This window comes from Pseudonaja textilis, chromosome 1, assembly GCF_049901715.1.
Source record: "Pseudonaja textilis isolate UNSWEBS1 chromosome 1, rPseTex1.2, whole genome shotgun sequence".
NCBI lineage: Eukaryota > Metazoa > Chordata > Lepidosauria > Squamata > Elapidae > Pseudonaja > Pseudonaja textilis.
The window spans coordinates 67,243,894-67,271,642 of NC_141990.1; the positions used below are offsets into that span (position 1 = coordinate 67,243,894).

General features: G+C 37.0%; 1 protein-coding gene across 1 annotated transcript in view; it reads right to left on the reverse strand.

The window, feature by feature from the left end:
- Positions 1-1,665: 1,665 nt before the first annotated feature.
- Positions 1,666-27,749, reverse strand: part of FMN2 (formin 2) — a 187,112-nt gene continuing 161,028 nt past the window's right edge. The window contains 3 exon segments of the mRNA XM_087937054.1: positions 1,666-2,766; positions 3,500-3,581; positions 19,160-19,309. Of these exon segments, the coding sequence (XP_087793180.1) occupies positions 2,740-2,766; positions 3,500-3,581; positions 19,160-19,309 (259 nt within the window). The 3' untranslated portion in view covers positions 1,666-2,739.

The following is a 27,749-nucleotide window of genomic DNA, read 5'->3' on the forward strand; positions in this document are numbered from 1 at the left end:
GAGTAGGATTAAATTTCATTAATGGGTGTGGCTAAAGCCAAAGTGGATTCTTATATCTGTCTGAAACCAACAATGCCAATACTGCTCCAGGCATTCTGCTAACAACAACAACTTATAACAGTTTCAGTGTAGGAAATGGGATTAAGTAGATGCCAATAATCTAGAGCAGGATGCATTTTCTGAATGGTGTATGGCAGAGAGAAATGAGATATGGTCAGAGAAATCCAGAGTAAGAGACCTAGATGTGCAGTGATTAAAGTGCAGTATTGCAGGCAAACTCTGCCCACAACCTGGAGTTCAATCCTGATGGGGCTCAAGGTTGACTCAGCTTTCCATCCTTCTGAGAGTGTTAAAATGAGGACTCAGATAGTTGAGGGAAATATGCAAATAATGCTTCTACACTGTAAATTGTAAAGAGTGCTATAAAACAATTTGGGGTGGCATAGAAGTCAAAATGCTATTGTTATTGGTAGAGGAACTTCCCCTCATTTAGATCTGAATAAGTTGAGAACAATATGACAAATGGCGCCCTGGTGATGCAGTGGTTAGAATGCAGTGTTGCAGGCTAACTCTGCTGATTGCCAGTAGTTCAATCCTGACCAGTTCAAGATTAACCCTTCTCAGATCAGTAAAATGACCCAGACTGTTGGAGGCAATATGCTGTCTCTGTAAACTGCTCAGAGAGGGCTGTAAAGCACTATGAAGCAGTATATAAGCCTAAGGGCTATTGCTATTGCCTAAATGCTAAACTGAGCCAGAAAGCATGCCTCAGCTTGTATATCTGTTTTCCTTTGGTGTTGACTTCATGTGTTGTTTTAGATTATGTTGTACATTTCTCAAAAGAGGAAATTTTAATTTTGTTTAATAAAAAAATCATTTTTTTGCAACCAAAGTGATTGTTAATCATCTCAGAGCAACAAAAACTGAAGTACTATCTGCATAATACAACTTTGATCTCATTATTTCTTTTATTTTTCATATAAATTAACATTCTAAAAAAAATTGGAATAGAAACACTAAATACAATATTGCACATAGCGATCTTTGTTAAGTGTAGCATTATTCAGTTTAGAATGGCAATATACACACAGTAGATACTGAAGGGAACAGGAAATCTACAAAACAGAAACATGCTTCAATGTTTTTAAATGCATTTAAATGAAAAAAAACAAATGCAGAAATGCAGCAAGACTATAAATTACATAAATACAAACATGAGTTTTAATCAGTGCTATTAAAAATATGTCTTACTTCTTTAATTGCTTTTGATAGGTCTTTTTGTAACAATCTTCTCTTTTCCCTTTCCCAAAGAAATAATCTTTATTCCTGATGCTATTGGATCATATAACACAGTTTGGGGGCTATCCTGAAAGATGATAGAGTTTCAAGCTGATTATGTAACAGGAAATCATTTCCCAGTGGAGGAAAAATATATTTTTTTAGTGATTGGTATTTTAAAAATTCAATTCCTGAGGTCATATTTTATGCAGCCCTTATGATTCCTGGAATCACATATTAATCTCTGGACAACCAGGTATCATATAGTGGGTTACATGGAGAAAAATAAATATTTCAAAACTTAGAAATTGCTTCACTCTAGCACCTTGTATGCTAAGAGGCATTGAGATATATATACATCGTTCCCTACTTTTCACTTTTTTAATCTTTTAAAAAGTTGCTCTTAGAAAGTGTGGAGAAAATGTGGTAAACTAGATCTGTCCAATCATTACATTGTTTTTAGCAGTAGAGACAGAAGTATTGCAAAACAATTGCATCTGCTGTACTTTTTGTAATACAAGTACTTAATAAAATGTGAGATCAAACAGAAGAAATAATCATTGCTTTATCGCCAGAAAAACCAAGGCTCTTAATAATCCATCATAATTTAGAATGAGAAAAGAGAAAGATCTTTAGTTCTTTAATTTTTTTTAAACTCAAGAGTTTGATAGAAAGTCTACCACAAGTTTCCTGTTACTCTGCAAACAGTTTCTTCAATGAATATAATATTGAAATACCCAAGATTGTTTGGTATCTACCAAGTGAGTCCTGTGCTTAACTGTAACTGGGTTTTCCCCTTTTTGTTTTCATTCCATTCATCAATATCAGCAAATCATGATCAACTTTGTCAATTATAATAATAGCTGGGTTGAATGTCATATTTAGGATATATTTTGTGAGGAGGCAATGAAGTAACTTTGGAGATCATGGCTTAGAGTGTAAAAGAAACACTTGTACCAATTCAGAGTACACTTACAAGGTCAATAGGAAATAGATACAAAGAGTTCTTGAGAAGTAACATTCTCCCTAATCTAAATGCAATGTTGTAATGTATTTGCTTTGGAGAAAAAAAAATCCTACAGGAATGGAACATCTATATGAAGGTAGATGTTTATAAAGTTTTCAGTATGTTTAGGACATACTGAAATACTGCTGCTTACACAGACTACTTTAGTCTTTATTAGTATTTTACCATATAAATTGCAAAATAATGTTTGGATGGAAAGAATGCAGTGTATGGGGTGCCTGTAAGAGAGAGATATCAAATAGCTTCCATTATTGAGTGTCCATCGTGCAAATCCGTTTATCAGTGAATGTTCATAGTAGTCAGTGTAAACAGGAAACCAAATGCAAGAAAATCAAGAAAACAAATGGGCTGAATGGTAATATTTCTTTTCCTCTACCTCCCAAGGCATGATCCATTTATTGAGTCTGGGAACAAAGACATCAGTTTTTCTTCTTTCATATTTTCATGCTTATCTTTGCTTTCTGAAAATGAAGGACACAGAACAGTGTGAGCAAGAGGAGATCCAGTATTTCATAGCATATTCATAAACACTGTGAAACCTGTTATATCGCCAAAGGTTACCCCATTATTTTCATAGTCCTGCATCTGTTCAGTAATGTTTGATGCTGTTCAGTTTGATACTATACAGTATTACTCTAACTCTGCTTCCTGAAAAATAACTGTGCTGCCTTATAGGATCAAAAGTCTCCTATGCCGGCATGAAACAACTATGCAGTTGAAACATTTATCTCCCAATAGAAAACATTAAAAAGCCCTGCACATCGAAGTGGTTATGACCCACATCCTTAGTGAATGTGTGACTGACAATGGATAGTTCAAAAAGTAGTTACCAGGGAAATGTCACAGAGTAAGATTTGCTGTTAATAGTCCAAAACAAGACAAACAACCACGTGAAACAAGGTTTCTATAACTCGAAGATCAAAATTCAATTAAATCAGACTATTTGTATATGAAGTTGAGTTTTCCCAAGATATAATTTCCAGGTGCTTAAAACAAACCATTTATCCTGCATTATGGTTAAGTGACTATAGCAGATCAGTTAGAGCAACTTGGTGCTTAGTCTACTGCTATCACCATCACTATTGCCTAAATCTAGCGATCTGCTTAGTTTTATTTTAAGACCTTGCATTCATTTTTTACATATTGCTTTTAACATTTAACATTTTTATAGATAGTAAGAATAATTATACTTACAATTCCCGAATCATGCTTTTGTTTTATATTGTAAAGTGATTTTCCTTTTTTCTGTCTGCATACTTCTTCGGCCTCTTTAAGTCTGCAATACATTAAAGTTAATTCATCGTCAATAATCCTTGCAAAATACAAGACTGTTGTATGACAAGTTCAATATACAATCATCCAGATCACATGCAAAATATAAATTATCCAGAAATGCCATCAAGGAAATCCTATCTGGCACCAAAAAACACAGTAGTCACTGTAGCGGCTCTGTGTTACTGTAAAATAGAATTATAATTAATAATCTTAGAATTATCCTGAATAGAAAGAGAACAGCTACCCAGAAATTGCTTGTTGAAAACTGCAGATACATTGCACAATATGTAATTTCTATACTTTAAATAAGTAACACTACAATAATTGGCTAACTATGTCTTCATGTGGAAGTTGGCTCAAGAAGAATCTAGACTGTTCCCAAGCAAACATACTTTAGACTCTTAGAAAATTGGAGAGCAAAAATGAAGAGCATTCTACTGATATCCTGCTGAGCTTTGTTAGATTTATATCCTGCTTTCTTCCAGGAATTTAAACTGTCCCAAAGATGTCCCTTCTCCAATTTCTTCTACAACCACTACCACATGGGCAGGAACAGATGGTGAGTGACCTTAAGTCATTGTCACCATGCTTGAAGGTGGACTTTAAGCTGTGTTCTCCTGGTCCTAAATCCAAGATATTTGCAGTTATATCACAACTACAAATAAGTCTTTCACTGTACGTGTATGTATATGAGTGTGTCTCTATGTCTCTATAAAAACTCCCGGGCTATGTACCAATTCTTAAATCATTTTGGTTCTGAGATAGTAAAACAAATATGTAACACTTATGCTACTTATTTCATATTTTTCTACTTGTTCTTTTTTCCTTGTTCCCACTACATTTTCAAGCTGAACATTTCTAGAAGAATGAACTTGTACAGTATGTGACAAATAAACCAAGAACTCAAAGGATTTTTGAAAGAGCCTCAACAGCATTTTATGCCATCCAATGAGGTGTAAATTCCCACTCTTGAGTGAAACATTTTATTATCACAAACTCTCAGAATCTGAGATTTAATGTTTTCATGAAAGGGAGGGTCTTTGCTCTGGCAAGGCCTTACCATTCCTCTCATACAGTGATTTTGACTTATAAGCTCATTCCTTCCGATATGCAGGCAATTTGTTAGCAGTTGTAGGGAAAGAACAGAGCATTTCAGGAGACAGTGTGGCTACATGCTAGCGTTTCTGGAAGCTGTCTGAGGCTTGTTTAGATGGAAAAATCTACAGTCCAATCCAACACATACACAAAGAAACTACTAAAACTGCAGCAAGAGAAGTTATTTCTCTGATTTTTGTTCAGAACAGATGGCGATGGTGAAATTGGCTATCTGAATAAAAGCATTCATTTGCAAGAGTATTTTCCCTTAGACTAAAATGTTGACAGAGTCCAAATCCACAAACAGTAAAATTAATGAAAATAATTATTATAAGCTGAGTTGTGAGAGATAACTTAGATGATGGTTTCTCAGGACCAAACAAGATGTCTGTGGCATGGACGCAAACAAAACTTCAAAAAACTGTGCATATTTTGATTGTTTGCTTTCACCGCAGCACAACCCAGTAGTTCAACCACATTCCTATTTTTTTGAAACCCTAATCTATATTGGCTGCAGCAATTGCTGAGGAAAAAAGCCAGGGACATAAAAGCTTGAAGGAGATGCAAGCTTTAGGAGGCCTAGTTGATGAATTCTCTTAGCCATAGCAACAACATGTTTGTTCATCTGAAGCCAAGGGAGGCTGATCTGCATAGGCGAACAGAGGCATAATAGAGTCCTGTCTGGGGCCCTCAAGATTGTAGTAAAGACATCCCACTCCCAAGATGGCAATACTTCTGTTTTTATAGAACATGACAGCCTTGGAAAGGAATCCATCACACACAGGAAGAAGGAAATGTTCCTTAGAAATAACATTAGGCAAGGTCTAAATGTAATTTAACCTTCCAATTTTTTTGAAGGGTAACAATAGGCTATTTGGTGATGCTCTCAGAAAAACTGTGGCTACTTTATTACTAATGGTAAACTTTAATAATATCGATATGAAATAATCTCTAATTTGAAGTTTTTAAAGTCATGATTGGTGCAATCAATATTTTAATATTGTTTTCTTTTATGTGCGACATACAAACTATGGAATTTAGGCATAAACTATAAATGATTAAGAAGAAGGCAATAATAATTGTCAGGATGATGCTAAATAAAAAAATTAACTCCAGAAATTTCCAAGATGACTTCCTTGGAGATGCTAGGCATTAGTCCAAGTGAATAGTTCTGTTGTGAGGACAAGATTCCAAGAGTTAGGATTTGGGCTGGCTAAGCCTTAAGGGAAATGTTTTGGGACAATCCAATTGGCAAAAGCAGAGAAAGCATCTCTTAATCCAAAATAAAGCCGGATCATTGATATTTAATATAAACAACATAGAGAGCATTAAATTGACCCATGGATAAAAACCAAGAGGTGATTCAAAATGAATCATCCTGTGGGCATCTGAATGAAAATATTTCTGGTCAAATTTGGGACAAGTAGGGTTAAGGAATGAATGAATGTGCACTTGGAAATGCTCGCTAGCCCAAAGATTTAATTGTTTTCAACACGTACAAACCTACACAAATAGAACTCATATATTTTCCCCCTTATATTAATGTTATATTAATTAATATCTTCTTCAAGACGAAGATTATTCTTCAAGAATCTTCTTCAAGATGAAGATGATTATTGTAAATTAAAACATAAAAATAACAGAAAACTACTGGAATCAAGGGGACTCCCAAATAAGCTATATCTAGGTATAAATCAAACAGACCTACTAGACAGAGAGAAGGGAGCTGTTCTGTGTTTCAAAGAGAGGTCTATGTTAAAGTAGAAGCTTGAAAAAGTGATAGGTTCCACTTCAGAATCACTGTGGATTACAGAAGTAACTGAATTCAGGAGACTGTGCTACTGCTTCCTAGACCAGGGATCTCCAACCGTGGCAACTTTAAAGCCTGGTGGACTTCAGCTCCCAGAATTCCCCAGCCAAGTCCACCAGGCTTAAAGTTGCCAAGGTTGGAGACCCCTGTCCTAGACCAAAAGTAATCTGAGTGTTGGGTTCTATTATCCCCAGTGAACTTAGCACATGCATTTGAGAAAGGGATAATATTTCTAGATTTCTTATATGGCTACATTTAAGAGAGTATTTTGTGGAACTGATCAAAAGAAATACAGACCAGGAATTAATGATAAGTGGCATGGAGAGGTTTGTGCAAGCCATACATGGTGTAGAAGTAAGGGAAGCAGTGACCAGTACATACTGTTCTGAAAGATGATGAAGCAAAATTACTTTAACATGCAGCCTGAACTAGTGGTGACTTGGTCAGGAAAGATCCTGGCATTGTGGTGGATGATGAGAAAAATGAGAGAAACTTAATGATGAGCAGCGTGAATTCTACCAGTATTGATCTGTAAAATTACTGGAACTATCAATACCAGAATGTGTAGCATTATATCTCAAAGGCCTATTTTGTGGAGTATATGTACCCACGCTTTGATAAAAGTCTGAAACCTGAGGTTCTATTTTAGATTGTTAAATATTAATGAACATTTTCCTTGTGTGGCAAACTTCACTTTCATGCAACATTTCATGATCAAGGAAAGGCATTTAGAATTATCTATCACTCCCAGCTTGAAAATAAACCCCCATCCACAAGACTTTCTGTTACTCAAGAGCTGGGGCGAAAATGAAGTCAATATACATAAGGCACTTTAACTTTTTATACTTTCAAATGAAGTACTTGGGAAAATGACATGACATACCCACAATACTTCATTGTGTGTGCACAAATGTATGAAGGTAGATGAAGATGTATATGAAACCTATTCCTAGTACTTAAGAATATTTTTGAATGTTTAAATAGCACTAGCACTTAGACATATACTGCTTCATGGTGTTTTACTGCCCTCTCTAAGCAGTTTATAGAGTCAGACTCTTCCCTCAACAATCTGGGTCCTCAATTTTACTGACCATGGAAGGACGGAAGGCCGAGTCAACCATGAGCTGCTCAGAATCAAACTCCTGGCAGTGGACAAAATTAGCCTGCAATATAGCATTTTAACCACTGCACCACCACAGCTCTTAAAGCTGATTACAAAGCCCTTTATCCACAACATCCTCAAATTCTGAACTGAATAAATTCAGACAGATAGCAGAGGATTAACCTGGACAAATAGAACAGTTCCTTGTTTCCATCATAATGAAATTGTTTGGTTTCTTTTCTTCCCCCCACCCCTTCTCCATCCCTCTTATTTATTGTCAGTGTATACAAAATGCTGGTTGCGATTAAGACTGAAAACAGCACACAAGATGAGCAAGATTAAAAAGAAAAAAAAGGGGGTGGGGGTGGAAAAGAAGCCAGACTTCCCTGAAGCAACATTTTAACCTTTTTCCTCCACCAACCACCAGCTGATCGTGGGCTTATCCTGGTGGAAATTCTCCCACCCTTCAACCCAGCCAGAAAAAAAAAAAAGACACTTCCCATGCGACTAAGCATTAATAATTTTGTCTGAAGAAATATCTCTGGGAGACAGATTCATTTCCGACTGGCTCCAAGTAGCCTTGGAGCAGATACTTTTACACTTTGCCCGAGTCTAGTCATACATGACTAATTTAAACAGACTGGCAAGCCTGGGATGGTTGTGTGCTTGAGAGATGAAGGTGTCAGAGCAGCAAGTCCTCTCAGGAGGACTTTAAGGAATAGCTTCCATTCTTTCTTAAACACACACACACACACACACACACACACACAGAGGGAGGGGGAGGAGGGAGGGGAGGGGGAGGGGAGAGAAAGAATATAAATAAGACACTGTGACTTTTTATATGCTCAAATCGAAAAATTGGAAAATGAAATGACATATCCCTACACACATATTTCATTTGCATGTACCCATGTATATAGGTAGACAAAGATGTATTTGGAATCAAAGTCTAGTACTTAAGAATATTTTTCAATGCTTAAAGCTGCTTACAAAACCCTTTATTCACAACATTTTCAAATCCTGACTTGAATAATTTCAGGCAGATAGCAGAGATTTAACCTATTTTAGTTCCAAGACCCTAGCATGGCATTTATTCATTTATTAATTTAATACTTTCTGAAAAAGGAAAACAATCTTCCTAACTATTGCAGTTTTAAAACATAGCACCAGTTTAATTTGCATTTGCTTTTTAAGATGAAGGTATAAAAATTGTATATTGATTTCCCAAGATTTATAGTATGGAGATTCCCACTTTTCCATGGCTACTGAAGGTTGGATTTTAAAGTAAAATCCACAAATGGTGTAATTTGCATTTATAACTTAAAGATTGAGCCAACAGATCTGCAGCAGACCATATTTTTTTATCAATAATATTTCCTTCACTACGACTAACCACAACCAAATTGTTTGATGTTTAAATGCAGCAACTTGGGTGGAGAAAAATTAAATTGGCAAAACGGCATGATTTAAACCCCACTCCACACCTCCCGATTCCAAACTTTTTCAGAGGGAAGAGAGCTGCTTTTAAATTAATGCAAAGTGCTGGAAGATCAGATGTCATCTCCAACTTAGCTAAGATAATTTGGCTCTTGAATTAGCAGCAACCATTATTGGTGGGACTTCAAGAAGGAGTATGTCAACCTCTAAGCATCAGGAGGATCCAGAATGAAGAAATGGGCATGATATGGAAATTGTAACCTGTGGAGGGAGATTGAAAGAAACAGGCATGTGCACGGAATGGGATGGAACTAACTGATGAGGAAGAAAATACTCACAGAAATTACGTATGCCCAGTTTTCAGCCTTAAGAACTTTAGCTATTCCTGATTTTGTAGGTAAAACCCAAGTATATGGGGGAAATCTCCCAGCCTGCAACCTTTTGTCTTTTGATTCTCCCAAGAATGAGAATTCCTGTGTCTCCAGGTGTCTTGTTCCCAAGTCAAATTCATTGACTTCTCTTTGGTGGGTAATTTACTTTGAGAGCACATGCCTCGTGCTACAAGATTTAATGCCCTTCTTTGGAAGTTGCAGTGACAGCTTACCGGCATGCTCCTTCCTATGCAGTGCTTAGCTACACAATACCAGACTTTAAATCGTTCAACAGCAAGCTTTAAATCATCCTGCCGAGTAATCTGTAGGGAGACATACCAGCCTTTCTTCGGAGGGAGATCAATGAGCTGTGGAGACGTATTGGCCAGGAATCTATGCTTTCATCTAGAAGTACAACATGACACACCAGGTGCCAGCTTAACTGTTATTCCTGCAGAAGGGAGCAACTTTTATAGCAAAGCAAGTCCCAGATACATCAAGGGGCTTGATATTTTGGAAGTCAATAGTGGGAAGCATTCAGATATTTTTGATTCAATCTGGGATACACTTGGTGAAATGTGATTAAGTGTGATGTGCATTACATTTAGGGATATACAATTTGGAAAAATTAGTGATTTTCAGACTTTTTATTTTGAGCTTAAAAAAAAATAAACTAGACTCTAGTGCAAGATAAGAATAGTTTGTGGGTATAGAGAAAAAGAAGACCTGAATAATTTTCATTGAGTGAGCAAGCATTATAAAAATATAATCGCCATGTCTTCATTTTATTTGGTACAATTACCTTAACAAGGCAGAAATGAGAAGATAAGGTTTCAGAAAAGAGATTAACAAGATCTTCAATAATGTCTCCACATTCTCTTCCTTAAATCTATCATCATGAATAAAGATACTGATGCTTTTATCAGCTTTGGTTAATCTAATTGCAAATATTTGGGGAGAGGTAGAACTAGCCCAAGTAATCCATGCTAAATCTGGATAATCACAACATACTGTACATATGACTACTCCTGTAGATAAATCAAATGTTTCAACCAGTACAAATCAGTATTCTGGTTTTTGGCTGATATAAAATGGTTTATACACATTCCAAATTTAAAACAATTTCACTGGATGTTTGGAGACAAAAATATCTAATCTGACTGGGATCAGACAGAAATGGGATGCCAAAAATCTAACTCAACTAAACATTACCTGTTTATATACTTTGCCAAAAAGAAATCATTACTATGGTCCCTGGGATTCTAACAGAGGCTGTACAATGAGTTCCCAGAAGATTCAATATGTAATTCAATATGTAATTTATAGAAATATACTGCTAGGCTAGACAGTGGCCTAGATGCCTTCATAGGAACTATTTTACATACTACTGTATGTCTGGGATGACTTAGACCAGGAGCGTCAAATTCAAGGCCCACGGGCGGGATCTGGACAATGGAGTGGTTAGATCTGGCCCAAGGGGCTGCCCTGAGGTGCCTCTGCCAGCAAAAACGGAGCTCGGAAGGGCCACAGAGATGGCCTCCTGAAGCCCTCTGCCAGTGAAAACAGAGCTCCGTTTTCACTGGCAGAGGGCTGCAGGAGGCCATAGCAGCTGAAAACAGAGTCCAGGGGAGCACATGTGGCCCACCCAAGCTCCATTTCTGCTGGCAGAGGGCTGCAGGAGGCCATAGCAGCTGAAAACAGGGTCCAGGGGAGCACATGTGGCCCACCCAAGCTCCATTTTTGCTGGCAGAGGGCTGCAGGAGGCTGTCGCAACCAAAAACAGAACTCAGGAGCCCATTTTCACTGACAGAGCACTCGGGTCACCACAGGTGCCCTTGATACAAGTGACATGAAGCTGGCCATGCCCACCTTACCCATGCCCACTCTGGCCCCCGAGGTCAAACACAACCCTGATGTGGCCCTCAATTAAATCATCTTTGACCCTAAATATCTGAAACAGTGCTATTTTCATAGTTGCCATAGTATTGGATTATATTAGTATTGATATAATATATAGTATTAGTATTTATCAAGAAAATATTACCGGCATTACAGGCATCAAGTCTAGCATTCTGCCTGATGCAGAAGTTGTATTTATAACAAATATATATATTATTTATATTTATATTTATATTTATATATATATTATTTATATTCAATAACAAATTGAAGGAGCCCCTATGGGATCACCACTGTCACCCATCATTGCAAACCTGTTCATGGAAGAATTCGAATCCAGAGCCCTGGCCAATGCCATCCACAAACCCAAACTATGGTTAAGATACATCGATGACACATTTGTGATTTGGCCCCATGGAAAAGAAAACCTGAACAATTTCCTAACACACCTAAACAGCACACACCCCAAAATCAAGTTCACCATGGAAACAGAAACAAACAAACAACTACCATTCTTAGATGTACTAATCTACAAAAAAACAGATGGCACACTAGGACACAACGTATACCAGAAGAAAACACACACTAACCGCTACCTCAACGCCCAATCCCACCAACACCCAGCACAGATAAACTCCATGGCTAAAACACTAATTACTAGAACCAAATGCCTGGCAGACAAGACACACATTAAGACTGAACTATGCACTCTGAATAAAGTACTGACAGCCAACGGCTTCCACAAAAGCAAAATCATCGGCTTGATCCACAAAAACACACTGAGACATAATAGAGACCCAGAAGATGAACAGACCTATGGAACAGCTGTCCTGCCCTACATAAGAGGTACTACAGACAAAATTAGTAAGATACTACACAGACATCATATCAAGACTGCCTTCAAAACAGACAGAAAAATATCAGCCATCCTTAGAAACCCCAAAGATAAAATTGACCTGGAAAACCAAGGCATATACGAAGTCCCCTGTGCATCATGCCCGGCCACATACATTGGACAGACCAATAGAAGAATACGTACCCGCCTGGATGAACACAAAAATGCAGTCAAAAACCTGGAACACACTTCCTCACTAGTCCAACACATGGAAGCCACAGGTCATAGTATCAACTTCAATGGCACCAAAACCCTAGCCACCATAGAAAACCCCAGCCACAGAATCATCAGAGAAGCCATAGAGATTGAAAAAAGACCAGAAAGCATGAATAGAAGAGATGATTCCACCAGACTGTCAATCATTTGGAAGCCTGCACTCACAAACAAAAAAATCTCCACACCACAAGCCAGGCAAACACCTGGGCACAAACAGATCCCCCCTGATACCTCCAGCTCAAACACACTCCAACCAGGCACCCAGATGAAACCTAGCTTCCTAACTAATGATAGCCGTCCATTTACCCAGAGCCAAGCTGCACTAAAGGCCTCCAATAAAGTAACACAATGTTGCCAGCCAATCAAGATACAAAAAGAGCCAAAAAACAGACAGAAGATATTAGAAACACCAATCAAGCAGAACACAGCAAACTCCAAGACCAATAAACACAGACCAAGACTCCCAACCAATCAGGGTGAAGAAAAAACCATTCTGGCACAGCAATAGGCTGCCCCAAATTTAAATCTGAAACCACTGTAAAAGTCTGACTCACAGATGAACACTATACAGAAGCCTGATGATGGCAGATGAGATTCTGCCGAAACATTGCTACAACTTTAAAAGCACAACTACAACGACATGGGAAAATACCCAAACAAAGCTGAATGCCATACATGTAAGTACCTGCAAAAACTTAAGAATATGTATGTATGTATGTATGTATGTATGTATGTATGTATGTATGAATTTAGAGACTGTCCATCTCACTCACAGAGTGACTCTGTATTTAAAGTAAGATATTCCTGATAAAGAACAATTTAGCCTTATTGATCTCATTTAATAACTGAAAGTTTGCTACTTCTCTAGACATGTAAATCCATGGGCAAACTATATTTTGGTGTTTCGGTCAACAGTCAATTGGAATCAGTTTTCTTGCAATTTTAGCCCATCATTCTGGCACCTATGATCTATAACAATATACAAATCCTGGCATTTTCTTTGCTGATAACAGTGTTATAACATTCTTCAGAATTTTTTCCCTCAGTATAAACACGCAAATCATTTCAAAGACATTTTGTTAGTTTAGAACAGCTAGACACAAGAAAAGTTTTCTCTTGAACGCCATCACTCTGCTAAACAAATAATTCCCTCAACAATGTCAAACAATTTACTAAGTCTGTATTACTATTACTATTAATCCTGCCATTCTCCCTTTCATCCATCTCCTCCCACTTATGACTGTATGACTGTAACCTTGTTGCTTGTATCCTAACAATTTTATTGACTGTTTCCTAGTATGATTTGATTGCTTATTGTACCCTATGACTACTATTAAGTGTTGTACCTTATGATTCTTGACTCTTAATGAACGTATCTTTTCTTTTATGTACACTGAGAGCATTTGCACCAAGACAAATTCCTTGTGTGTCCGATCACACTTGGCCAATAAACTATTCTATTCTATTCTATTCTATTCTATTCTATTCTATTCTATTCTATTCTATTCTATTCTATTCTATTCTAAAGTAGTTTCTACAATACTTCCTTGATAAACCTTTGGCCTTCCCTTGATCTCATTCTTTTTTCAGCTTTGGTGATCAGAAGGGGACACCATACTTGAAATGGATCTTGACCAGTATAGAATAGGGTAACACCACTACTTCCCATATTTGAATGCCATATTTCTATTGATTTCTTCAGTGCTTAGGAAGGAATTCATCTAACTCTGGAGACTTGAACTCATTGAAAATAAATATTTCCTGACCATGTCTCTATCTGGCTGTTCAACTTTCTCCTTTCACATTTTCTATTAGAATACATGCCCATTTTTGGAGAAGACTGAATGAAAAAATGAATAGGGATACTTATCCTTTTCTGTATTACTTGCTAGGCTAGCAAATTGACATTTTTACTAAACAGATTCTTTTTCTTTTTCTTTCTGAACATATCTGAAAAAGCCCTTGTACTTTTCTGAGCATCCTTTATCCAGTTTAGGTAATTTTGAATTTTAACATTTATAGTTCCAACTTTTGTATAATCTTCCTTGAAGACATCCTTATTCTTTTTAAATTTCAGATCATCACTAAACTCTTTGGTCAACCACATATCTTTTGATACTTTTCTGTTTTTTTGATATTTTTCTGCATAAGAATTACTTAGTATAGTTCTTCATTTTTTGTGTCTATAGAGATTCTCAGTCATCCAGGTCATAATTGTTGTTCCAAAAGTGCTTTTTCAAGAGGCAACTGGACTTTCTTGTTTTTCTTTGAAGATATTCTTCAGAGCTGAAGAAGCTTCTTGGATGAGAAGCAAAAAATCTTTAAAAAACAAGGAAGTCCATTTGCCTCTTGAAAGCACCTTTAGGCCTCCTTTCTTAGGAATTTCTAATCCTTATAGTTCTTTTCTCCACTAGTTTTTTCTTGTCATGGTATCCTACTTAGCATTATTCTGTATTTATTAAAATCTACTTCCAGTCCAATCTATGTATCTTGTTAAATTTTAGTTCTTAAATTCAGACGCTTTATTATTATTACAGTCAGTTCTCTCCAGTACAACATTTCTGTTACTTCTCTTTCATTAACTAAACATTCATTATATATTAGCATTAAGTCATGGATAACTTTCTTTTGGTATCTTCCTTCAGTAATTTTTCAGCAAGACAAGTCTGAATATTCTGGTGAGACAACATTTAGTAATCTGTCTTCCAATGGTTGTCATAATTACTTATGATTCCCTTGAAAGGTCTGCAAAATGCTTTCTGAAAGTATTTAAAATGATTCTAGTTAATGTTTAAAGAGTGCATCTTCTGTACTGTTAATATATTGGTGTTAAGCCACCCTACACTGAATTTTTTTAAAAAATCAATAATACACTATATATGTGGCATAAGGCATAAAAATAAATACAGAACTCTCAATCAGAAACAATTGTAGATTGCTGTTGTGACCAAAACAAACAAACAAACAACAAATAGAAACCTTTATGGGAAATTCTGCAAAATGTGTTAATTGGGTTCCTAAGGAATGATCTGTATTGGTGCAATATTCTGTTCACAAAATGTCTTGCGTTCCCAACAGTTTAGTTAGAGTCTTGACCTCAGTTTTCTAAATCTTCTACTGTAGTAGAGATAACAGTTAATAGTACTGAGAAAAGGCAGTTTCTTCTGCTACAAAGAAAGATGTGATCAGAAATGCTGATGCCCCTCTTCCAGAGACCTAAGAGATGCTGTTCATTTCAGGAATAAAATCTTTCCCTTTCAATTCACACCCTGCCTAAAACACAAGAGAAATGGTAGAGGATAAAAGGGTTAGGAAACCTTGGAATGAGCAATTAAGATTCCTGCCATCAAGTCAGAAGGATAAGTTGTTCTCTCTTAGCCAAAAGTGAAGAATAATGATGACTACTAAAAGAACAGAGTGCAGTCACATTCCATTGCTGTCAATGTTGAGCTAAGTAAACCTTTGGATACCCTCATGCATTATGAATGACTGGAATGTAAGCCATTGTTCATGCAAGCAATATCTGGTTACTCAAAGATTCAGTGCATACCACTCTGAATTGTGGTTTTTTAAAAGACCCCTGCATTTAAAATAAAATTCTAGAAAAGAGAAAAAGGTCAAAGGTTCCAGAGTAAAATTAAAATACAGACAGCAAGTGCAACATTTGGATATGATGTCAATGAGAAAATGCCCATATTTTGCTAAAAACTTGAGTTTGAGATTCTCCTTAATCTGAATACATCATCATATAGATATCATGAAATAAAGCTTATTATAGCAGCTACAATTACAGAATCTTGCAAGTTTGAATGTGCTTCCATCTCTCCCTCACTTATCTTCATCTGAACTGGGGAGGGGCATGACTGATGCATTTAATTAAATTAGTTTCTTGCAACGGGCTCAAGCCCTAACTTTCCTCCTGCCCTTCAAGGCTTTTCCCTATTGCCTCTGTACTCAAATAACTGGAATGCTTCTTAAAAGTTCACCAGAGAAGAAATATAAAAATAATGATTGGTTAGAAAATCAAGTGAAATAGGTGCAAAAGATCCATCTGCCTCAGGTAACTTGGTGCCCACAGAACATTTCTATCAATGGATTGTAGGAATTGAAAATATCTGGAGGGCATCAAGCTCAGATCTATTTTAATCATCTTTGGCATCAAAACTTTTGGTTAACCATGTTTTATGGCCAAATAACTTTTTACTGATTTCCCATTGATATGGGCTATATTGTTCCTTTATATCTTCATCTTTGGTATAAGTAAATTTTCATTGTTGCAGTTTTATAAGCCATAAGAAACTTTTATAAACAATAAGGTAGAAAATGGTAGAAAAACAGAAGATAAAAAACATTGAAATGAATGTTATTGTATTGAGGATTCTATTTTCTTCTGAGTTCAAAACAGCACTGTCAATGAAAAGAATACACAAACACCTTATGTTGAAATAATATGACTGCATGTCTTGAGCAAATAATTAAGAGTTACAACAGTAACATGAACCTCTTTCACATCTACTGTTTTGAATTATTGTGTTGGAGCAGCAGAAGATAAATCATGATAGACTGGGAGATCTGAGTGATTTGCAAAAGATAAGCAAAGGTTTTCAGTTCTGCTTAAATGATAAAAGTTTTGGTGGGAGCACCTGGAATTGAATTTGGACGCACAGCAACTGAAAACTTTATTTTAGTTTTGCTAATTCGAAATATATTTTAAACTCGGAATTTGGTAAATTTGACAGCATGTCTTTTGCTAAGTCAGGACAAAGCACCCCAAGATTCTTAGTATAAAAACAAAGTAATCATACGCTTACTTATGTTTTATGTTGTTAAGGAAATGAACCGAGCAACAGCTTCAAATCACTTAGAGTGCTGTCCGGGAATGGTTGGTGCTGATACATTCAGGCAGCAGAACTGATGCTTCATATTCTTTGCCTGATCTATTCCCACTGTTCAAAAATAGAAAGAGGAGGCTGCTCCCTTTGATAGTGAATTAAGAAAACATTTAGTAATAGGCTTGTAGGAGGGCTTATTCTACCTTTTCTTTCTACAGTAAAGCTTAGTCTTTCTGCTAAAAAAAAAAAAAAAAAGATTAAACAGCAAAGCTTTATCCAAGTATTCATTTTTAAATGCAATGAACTAGGTCTTTTCAACTTAAAAAAATAATCCTGGCCCTTTAAAGAGTATTTTGAATTACTTAGGTAGAACATGGCTGACTTTTATGTCTTAACAACGAGTACAGGACACAGATATAACTGTAACCTTTGGTAGTTTAGCACAATACTTGAGTTTTTTCTGTCTTTATACTTGATCGTCTTCAGGGAGTTGCAGACTCCCACTTCCCAAAAAAGTATTGCTCACTTCAGTTAAAAAAAAAAAAGTCACTATCAGATAAACTAATGCAAAATGCGCAGGCCTCAGTAATGTGACCTTATTCAAGACACAGACTTGGTCATTCTATACCTGGTGGTTTGCAGTACAAACTAGACTGTGTAGCAAATATTGTCAACAGACACTGCTTAAGAGGAGAAAGTGGAGACCATATGCGCCCCTGGAGTTTTGGTATGATTTCCATCCTCCTTCTCCTCCTCCTCCTCCTCCTCCTCCTCCTCCTCCTCCTCCTCCTCCTCCTCCTCCTCCTCCTTCCTCCTCCTCCTCCTCCTCCTCCTCCTCCTCCTCCTCCTCCTCCTCTTCTTTCAGTAATTATAAGTTTAAAATAAATATAATCGTTTTAAGATGTATGGCACAGTGTGATAAACTTAGAAAATCTTGGAGAAGACATAGCAAAGAGATTTTAAAAGAGACAAATTTGCTCTGGTATGTCCCAGGTATAAACAGTGCTGTTTTGGAGTCTTATCTCAGAGTAAAATCTTGCCAGGATATTTAGCAATACTGTTGTAAGAAGAAGTACATCATGTTCTATGGCAGCATAACGGAGAGCATATAAATTATAGCATGTGTTTTACCAGACAAAGATTCCACTATAATCTTTGATGGAGATTCTAACATCAAAATAATTAGACTGTAGTAAATTTGCTAGAATTTGAAATGCTCCGGTACATTTACTATTTTCATAATGACAGAATCTAAAGGGCAGTAAGCCTACCAGCCATTATTATTTATTTTTGTTTTCAGATTTATCTATTGCTTTCTTGAGTTACAACCAAGATTGTCTGTCTGTAAACAGTCACAATACAGGTAGTCCTGGACTTACAGCAGCTCATTTAGTTGACCATTCAAAGTTAAAAGAGCACTGAAAAAAGCGACTTATGACCCCTTTTCACCCAAACATTGCAGCATCTCCATGGTGATATGTTCAAAATTCAGACCCTTGGCAACTGACTCCTATTTTTGATGGTAAGCAGTGTCCTGAGGTCATGTGATCACCTTTTGCAACTAGTTCATATTTATGACTGCCGCATTGTCCATGGAACATGTGATCAACTTTTTGTGACCTTCTCAAAGCAAAGTCAATGGGTAGGTCAGATTCACTTAAGAACTGTATTACTAACTTAACCACTGCAGTGAATCATGTAACAATTGTAGCGAAAAAGGTTGTACATTGGGGGCAAAACTCAGTTAACAATTGTCTCACTTAGCAACATAAATTTTGGGCTCGGTTGTGGTTATAAGTTGAGGACTCCATACATAAGAAATGCATGAAAGAAAGAAAGAAGTCCCCTCCCCTCAGTCAGAATATCCAGGCTAAACTTCCCAAAATGTTCTCACAAATTTAAATCGATTAGATGTTACTTACCTTTCTTGCAAAATAAGTTTATTTTCTTTTTTCCAAAATTCTTTAAAATCCGAACTGAATTCATGCCATATGCTGAAGAAAGCATTCAAGGAGACCTCTTTTTCACCCATTTTTGGTTTCATACAGAAATATGCTGCAGTCTCCAGAAAGCTATCAAAGAAAACAAATATGTCAACTATTTATTTAACATTATTTTATCTGCTTCTCTCATACAAAGATGATATTTTTTTTACAAATTACTTGATATTTATCTAGAATACATATATGATTCCTTCACCATCTTAATCAGCTTTAGTAAAGGTAAAAACTGATATTTAGTATCTACAAGGGATTGTGAAAGCAAAATTGCATTGAAAAGTTGCATTGGACCAGTTTTTAAAACCAAGAAAACCAAGATTGCTATTACCATTCACACATCACTTTTCCATAGCAAATCAATCCTTTTACAAGGTATGTCATGCTTGCTGTTGTGAGTTTTAGGGAAATTTTAATTCATGGCTAGTACAACAAAGACACAATGTATGCTTTTATCTGGCTGCCTGTTCCACTGGATGTTTTTTTTTTTAAAAACCAATTAAAAAAATAAAAAAGAAACTGTCACACTGGATAGCAAAGCATCACTGACCAATAAGCTTAGCAATGATTTGTGGGGGCTGGAAATGTTATCTGTGCTTGGCTCGCTACATTTTGTGCCTATATGCAATATTTATTGCCTGTATAGAATAGAATTTTTTATTGACCAAGTGGGATTGGACACACAAGCATATTTTTAATTTGTTTTTTGTTTTGTTATATATTTGTATATTTGTTGACTGTGCAAACACATTAGTTTTTTTTTTCTCTGTGAAAATATTCTTTTGTTAATGTTGTGGATATGAACATGCGAAAATCCCAGATCCCACCTTTACTTTCTACTTTTATTCTTGAGCGACCTACTGCTTACTTTTTAGTGTTACCCATTTGTCTTCTAGTCAATGAATTCTTCATCGGTGGCAAAGTCACCATGGTAGTCACTGTTCAAAATGAGCTAGACCCCTTCTTTATGTTAGCTATTTTATGAATGAATGCACACAGGGGTGGGATTCAAATTTTTTAACAACCGATTCTGTGGGTGTGGCTTAGTTGGTGGGCATGTCCTGGTGGTCCTCTGACTGGGTGGACATGGCTTTGTGGTCATGTGACTGGCTGGGCATGGTCAACTCAACATCACTCACATCGAGGCACACATCTCCTCACATGGCCACTCATGACGGTGGGGATGCTACAACAGTCGTAAGTGTGAAAAATGGTCATAAGTCACTTTTTTCAGTGCCATTGTAACGTTGAATGGTCACTCCAGACAAGCAAAGTACCAGCAAAGGAAGGAAAAAAAACTCCAAATAAGTTCCTGAGACAGGAAGTCTAGTCCTGCCAAGAATGTAATAAGAGTTAATGGAGAGGCAGTTTCTGTAAGCAACACCAGAATGTTTCCTTCCTGCCTTCCTTACAGGATTAGGCCAGTAATTTCTTCTAACAACCGGTTCTCCAAACTGCTTAGAATGTTAACAACCGGTTCTAGCGAATAGGTGCAGACTAGTAGAATCCCACCCCTGAATGCACAACATGCCCTTGGCATTCCAAATATGGCCACCAGCAAAGGTAGTATTCAGCAGGTTCTGACCAGTTCTGGAGAGTAGTGGAAATTTTGAGTAGTTTGGAGAACTGGCAAATACCACCTCTCACTGGCCCTGCCCACTGGTCTCTGACTCCCAAGTGCCAGCTGATTGGCTAGGTCTTCTTTTGTTGCCCTGCACAGGAGAACAGAGTTGGAAAACAAGTTAGTGGGGTGGGGATAGAATGGGAATTTTGCAGTATCCTTCCCCTGGAGTGGGGAGGGAATGGAGATTTTGCAGTATCCTTCCCCTGCCACACCTAGTAAGCCATGCCTACCAAGCCACGCCCACAGAACCGGTAGTAAAAAAAATTTGAATCCCACCACTGGCCACCAGCCTTAAAAATTGAGGATTGCTGAACAGTTGTATCCTTCTTATGAAATAAAGATATGCCACAGTGGTGGGTAAAAAGGTCCTGCAATCAAATCAAGTCAAATCAAGCTATCCCCAAAACAATTATGAAACAGCCTTGTTCTAGAAAATTGTACTAAAGGAAGACATTTTTCTTTGTTCCTTTTGTTGTAATCTGATAGGTGGCAGATTTACACAGAATAAAACTTGGTCAAAGAGGGGTTTATGACAGGTAAAAACAATCCTCTCTCCCAGACTGAGTCAAACTCATGGAAATGGACACTATTCTAGGTCAGGGGTCTTCAAACTTGACAGCTTTAAGACTTGTGGACTTCAACTCCCAGAATTCATCCTCCAGTCATGTTAGCTCAGGAATTCTGGGAGTTGAAGTCCACAAGTCTTAAACTTGCCAAGTTTGAAGACCCTTGTTCTAGGTCTTCAAAGACACTTTGCAGTCCCAAGGTGCTTTTTTTCAAGAGTCAATGGGACTTTCTTGTTTTTCTTTGAAAACATATCACTTCTCATTCAAGAAGCTTCTACAGCTGAAGAAGAGAGCTGAAGAAGCTTCTTGGATGAGAAGTGAAATGTCTTCAAAGAAAAACCAGAAAGTCCAGTTGCCTTTCGGAAAAAAAGCATCTTTGGAACAACCACGACCTGGATGACTGAGAATCTCCATAGACAGCTCATTCAGAAAGAAAAATCACTAAATTTCACTAAATTCTCCCACAAATGCTTTATATTTCTCCAGACTTCACATATTTGCTACACACCACTATATATGAAACAACTGGAACTACCTAGGAATGATGTGTTAGGACCACAGAACAACCCTACATTTACCCAAGGATATATAAGATTAAAAGCATCACATTTAAACCAGTCCCTCCAAGCTGTACATTTAAATATAACAATAAGCCATAATTGTCCATCTCAAGCCTTTTCAACAATCGAGAAGTCAAAGTAAATTCTCACAAATAAATACTTGATGAGTTTGATAAATAGCACTAACATTTACTGGAGACATGAAAGCTTTTGTTAAGAATAATATGTGATCAAAGAGGGTAAAAGGCAGGCTTTTGCACAGATCACTGCTAATCTTGCTGGGAACCAAGAGAAAGCTGATTCAGACACACGGAGACATTTAACTGCCAACAGAATTTCTTTATCTAAACAGCTACGAGAAATAATCAAAAGTCCTCCGCTGGGTCACTTCTGCAAAAGTGAGCTTGTTTGTAAGATGCAAAACATCAGACACTGGAACGCCATCAAAAATAATACACAAATATCATTTATATACAAATATGGAGAATAGGGATTGGAATACAAGGAGGCTTAGAAACAGGGTTCCTGAGGAATTAAGTTGTTTATCAAGTGAGCGCAGGCAACTTGCATTTAAAGTAATCACCTCCATTTGTTCTGAGAAAGTTTCCCATATATGGTGATTAAACCAACTCCACAGCATTCATTTATTTAAAAAAAAGAAAAAGAAAACAGAGAAGTGAATGCAAGGTTTAGTATACTATCAACCCTGACTTCAGAACAACTAGTTCCGATATATAGAGTGCAAATATCTGAACATTGAATTTGAAGGGAAGTAGATTTTTTTTTATAAGCTAATATTTTAAAGTAAATTTTTATAGTTAGAGAAGAATTCTGCACATTTACAAACAACATTTTAATTCATAATCCATTCATTTTGAGTCAGAACCTTACCAAGGTTAATAATTGAAAGATAAAGTTTCTATTGCTAACCAGATTAAAAATGCTAATTTTCCCATGTAAATTTACATGCATAATGAGGGAGTATCTTTTAGCAAACAATTCAGGATTAGTTTTAGGCAGAGATGCAAATGAACTGTGATCAATTCCAAAGGCTGGTAACAAAAATTCAGAAAAACATATGTATTTAAAATGACACTTCCTAAGTTTTGTTAGTTGTATCCAGCTATTTCTCCAAGTTCGGCGCAGAAACAATTGGCAGCTGTAAGATTTTTTTACTTTGACTTTTGCTATGATCTAACTTGTTTCTTCCTTCTGTCTCTTTCTCCCTTTGTCTTAACCTTGGGTTTAATTTCATTTAGTTTTGGAAAATTGGAAAATTATTTTACTTAATAGTTGATTTTACTGTTTTGCTGTTTTAGAAGGCTTTTTAAAGGTTAAAAAGCAGGGTAGAAATATATTTAACAAATACAGGATGCAGAATTAGACACAACTTTTTATGAGCTATTTTCTGATGGTTTCAAATGCTATTCTATTATCATCCTGCTTGTACAATGAGGTGTTTCTTTCTCACTTGCAGCTCTATAAAACCCCAAACCTATTTTAAAGGAACCTCTCTTTCCTAAGCATGTTTTCCTATGAGTCTTGCAGTGAATAAAAGAATCTGTCCTGTGAATTCCTGGATGTTGTACTGCTGGCAGGTGGGCAAACTGGAAGCAACTGAATGTTTAGAAACTCATTAAACTAGGAATGAATTGAGGAGCAATTGATCAAAGGAAGTCCACTTAAACAAAGACATTTTTGACAATAACACAAGCGTTAATGTGGGGGGGGGAGAATCTTAAAGTAAGGCAGACTAAAAAAAAAAAGGCAATATTTTATTGCTATCACATTTCCTGTAATAAACTAAGCTTGCGAAGGTTATAAGATAAAAAATGGAAATAGAGCATCTCCTATTTATTGACTGCAGCAAATGCTCAATAAATAAATCCTTAAAAGGCAAAGAGGAGGACGAAACCAGGGTCAATGATTTCCCAAGTACAAGGGCTGGACATAGAAAACTGCTGAAGTGTATGTGGGGAGGGTGTAGAAGTAGTGTAATTAAAGGAAAAACCTGCCAGCCAAACTCCCCGGTTCTCATCATGGGTTTGCTAATTACATTCTTGTCCTTTTGGTGAGGACACTTCCTAATGAAGAGCAGTCTTTGCAAACCAGTGCAGGAGGTTGAAAGCTCTCAGCTTAGATGCTTATCTTGAGGGTTAGAACACTGTACCTATGTTTCCACCACTAACACAGAAGGTGGGGGAAGGTCACTGTTGGGGATTAATAGAGGCAGCAAAGGTCAGGGGCTTTGCTTCAGCTAGCATGACTTTTCAATCCTGCTTAGAAAAATGAGCCTTTGGTTGTTCACACCGCTATTTTGTTTATGGAGGGCAGAGGCTAAATATCTACTGCAAGGATTTCCAAGCAGCTCAGATCCCCCATAGTCAAGACCGAGATATTCTCTAATAAAGAGAGTGCAATTGATATTTGCTTCTTATGGCTTCAATTTTGGAATAATTAGTGGAATGAAATCCAGCAGAATTTTTCAGGAAAACTAGGGTGGAAGAGATTCTACTAGCAACACTTCAGCTACATAAGTGCAAGAGGATTATTTTGTGCCAAAATAGATCAAAAGGCAAGGCTAAGGGAATATCTTGGCTTGTAATCATCTCCCACCCCCCAGGTTCTGGATCCTCGCCAGCAGAACTTTAAATACTAAAAAAAACCCAAATTCTCATGTAAAGGTAACAATTTCTTACTGAAATGTTCTTAAATATCACTTGAGAATGCTGCACTCCTGGGGAAACATCTGAATTTCAGAGGAACTGCATTTTAAGGTATAAGGGATATACAGTACCTAAAAGCACTCTATATTGATCCTTGGTCTATGAGAAGTGCATCTCATTACTTGGTTGCCATCACAGGAAGACCCTATATCTATCTGCCTAATCCATGAAGACATGGGACATCTTAAGCAAGGCCTAAAGGTATAATTTTTTAAAATACAAATGATTCATTTCTTTATGCATGATCCTTGCTGCAGTTAAGCAGAGATTTTAGATTTGAACTTTTTATCACTATAGAAAGCATGGCAACATCCCTTATAATGCTATTCCTGTTCCTCATGGAAGGGCATTCACAGTGGCAAGATCTGATACCCTAAGATCTGATCCTTGAAAGGTTATGAATAATAACATCCCGTACCAGGAATGCTTATCAGTGTGCTTGGAAGTAGAGGTTGAGACAGCTGTGCATGTTCTATTGAGCTGCCCTTTATACCTTACCTTGCAAAGCAGAGCTAATTTCTCCCCTTATTAGCAGATGCTTGGGCTGGCCGCAATCAGAGATTGTAAGTATTTTATTAAGGGATCAGTCTAGTGAAATCTCCAGGAAAGTTGCAAAATTCTGCACCACCGCAATTGCTATTGGAAGGCGTTGGGTCTGATCTATGCATAGACAAGAATAGATTTTGATAAACATACTGGATTATGAAGCTTTTAAAAATTATTTTTGCTTGCTTTGTAAGGTTGCTTTCAAGTAACTTTCCCCCCCTAATCTGATGTCAACCATTGATCTATAAGCTACGGTATGTGTATGTGACTGCATATCTAATATCTATATATCTCTGTGTATGGAAAACGCTATTTTAAAATTTTTGAAATTTCTGTCCTTGAAAACATATACCAGTGCAGGTTAGAGTGCATCTTTGCGACCAGTAGGAGGAGGGTATTCTACAAGAAAGCAATTGCATTGAGACCAGCCTTTTTTATATCACTATATGGTCGATTCCGAGGCAAGGTAACACCTAGAAGAGAGATTCCTGCTAAATCTTAGTTAATGGGGATGCGTAAATAAAAGGGCATACTAGCATTTCTTCAATTCCTAAGCAGGATGGGGCTTTGTGTGTTATTATCTCTGCTATGGATTTAGAAAACTGACAGCCAATGCAACATTTTCAGACTAATTTAGTAACCATTCTAACTATTTAATAAGCTAGCTGTGGCATCCTGCACTAGTTACAGTCTGTGGGCGAACTACATGGCTAGCCCCACATGTAGTACATTTTACTAATCTAAGATTGGGATTAGTAATGAGATTATTTTCTAGGTTCATATGACACTTGTACAGAAATCATCCTGAGTGATATACAAAAAAATGTAAATGTTAAAAGCATGGAGTTCTCAGTATAAAAAAAAAAATCCTCTAAAAAGATAGGAGAAAAATATGTGTTTTCAGTCATCTTCTAAACCTTTCTCACTTCATGAGGTGGCAGCAGGGGTGGGGGTCAAGGGGTGGTTTTGCACATGTGCAAATGAAGCTTTGTGCACCCACTGCTTGCATGGCCCAATTCTCAACAGCCCATGGACCAGTACTATTCCACAGCCCAGGTGTTGGAGACCTCTGTGCTAAACTATAACAAGGAAGATACAGGCTTCAATTTTATAGAACTATGTCAACCAGCATGTATCCTGGACTGAAGCCTCACAAAGGTGCTTTTTCAAGAGGCAGCTGGAAAGAAGCTGAAGAAGCTTCTTGGATGAGAAACAAAACTTCTTCAAAGAAAAACCAGAAAGTCCAATTGCCTCTTGAAAAAGCATCTTTGGGACAACCATGACCCCTGGATGACTGAGAATCTTCATAGACATTTAGTTATGAACTTTGGCTGGACTGAAGTAATGTAAGGTTATACTATACTCGACCTACGTTTGAATCGTGCTGTAGAAGTCACTTGTACTTCCAACAATATCATGCACAGCATATAACATTTCCAGTTCCTGAACAGAGTAACTACATTTTCAAAATGCATTGTCTCCATCTTCTTGAACTCACTACTCTCCTCCAGTGAATACCACTTCCAGATTCTGGTCTTGCACAGACTCTCTTGATACAGATAAAACAAAAAGGTCAGGGGAATAAAGTTGGATAGCAGTGGCATAAATGCCTATTTCCCAATGTTCTTGAGATATCATTGCTTTACTGCCATGAGAAAGAGGTACGCTATACTCCGAGTATGACCATAATACCATAATGTTCTGAATTACAGAAGAACATCATGGTGCCTAGAGGTCTAAGAGAATAACTAAAGTTGTGCTCTAATGGAATAGCTGGTTATAGTTTCAAGGCATGACAAAAAAAGGTACTTCAACAAGGCATTCAATGTTATTTCCACAGTTCACAGAGATACATTATTATTATTAGTTTGCAGACCTCTAGAAACTATTAACAATCAAAGAGTCAGAGCACATTTTTTTGAAGAACACATACCTCCATCAAGATATCTGGCATTATAGGCCAGATCCATCCTGTCGGTCTCCTATAGTTAGAGCAAATTGGCCATAACAGGCAGAAATAGAAGCTGGGAAGACATGGAGCTGAATGTATAGTTGCTCACACGCTTGTGTTTCTAGAGCTGAAATTACTTCTACAAAATGGAAGTGGATGGGACCTTGAATGCCCCTTTGCACTTGCATCAACTGAGGCAAACCACATCAGCACAAAACTGAGTGATTTTATTCCAGTTATGCTGAGGCAGAGCAGATGTCTGTGGGTTCCACAAAGTTCACTGGGTAGCAGCAGATGTTAAAAGCCCCCAAACCAACTACATGAAGCAACTTTCCTGGATGCTGCTATGTTAAAAAAAGAAAAAGGAAAAAAAAGAGGACATTTTCCCCTTAAATAAACCTTCTTCTAGTTCCTTGATCTACTTAATGAGAATGACAATGAAATTTCAAATGCCAACTCTTTATCTTTATTTGAATTCTAGCTCCGAAATAAGTTTGACTGTGTTTGGGATACTATATTAAGATTTCTTTCTTATCTAGACA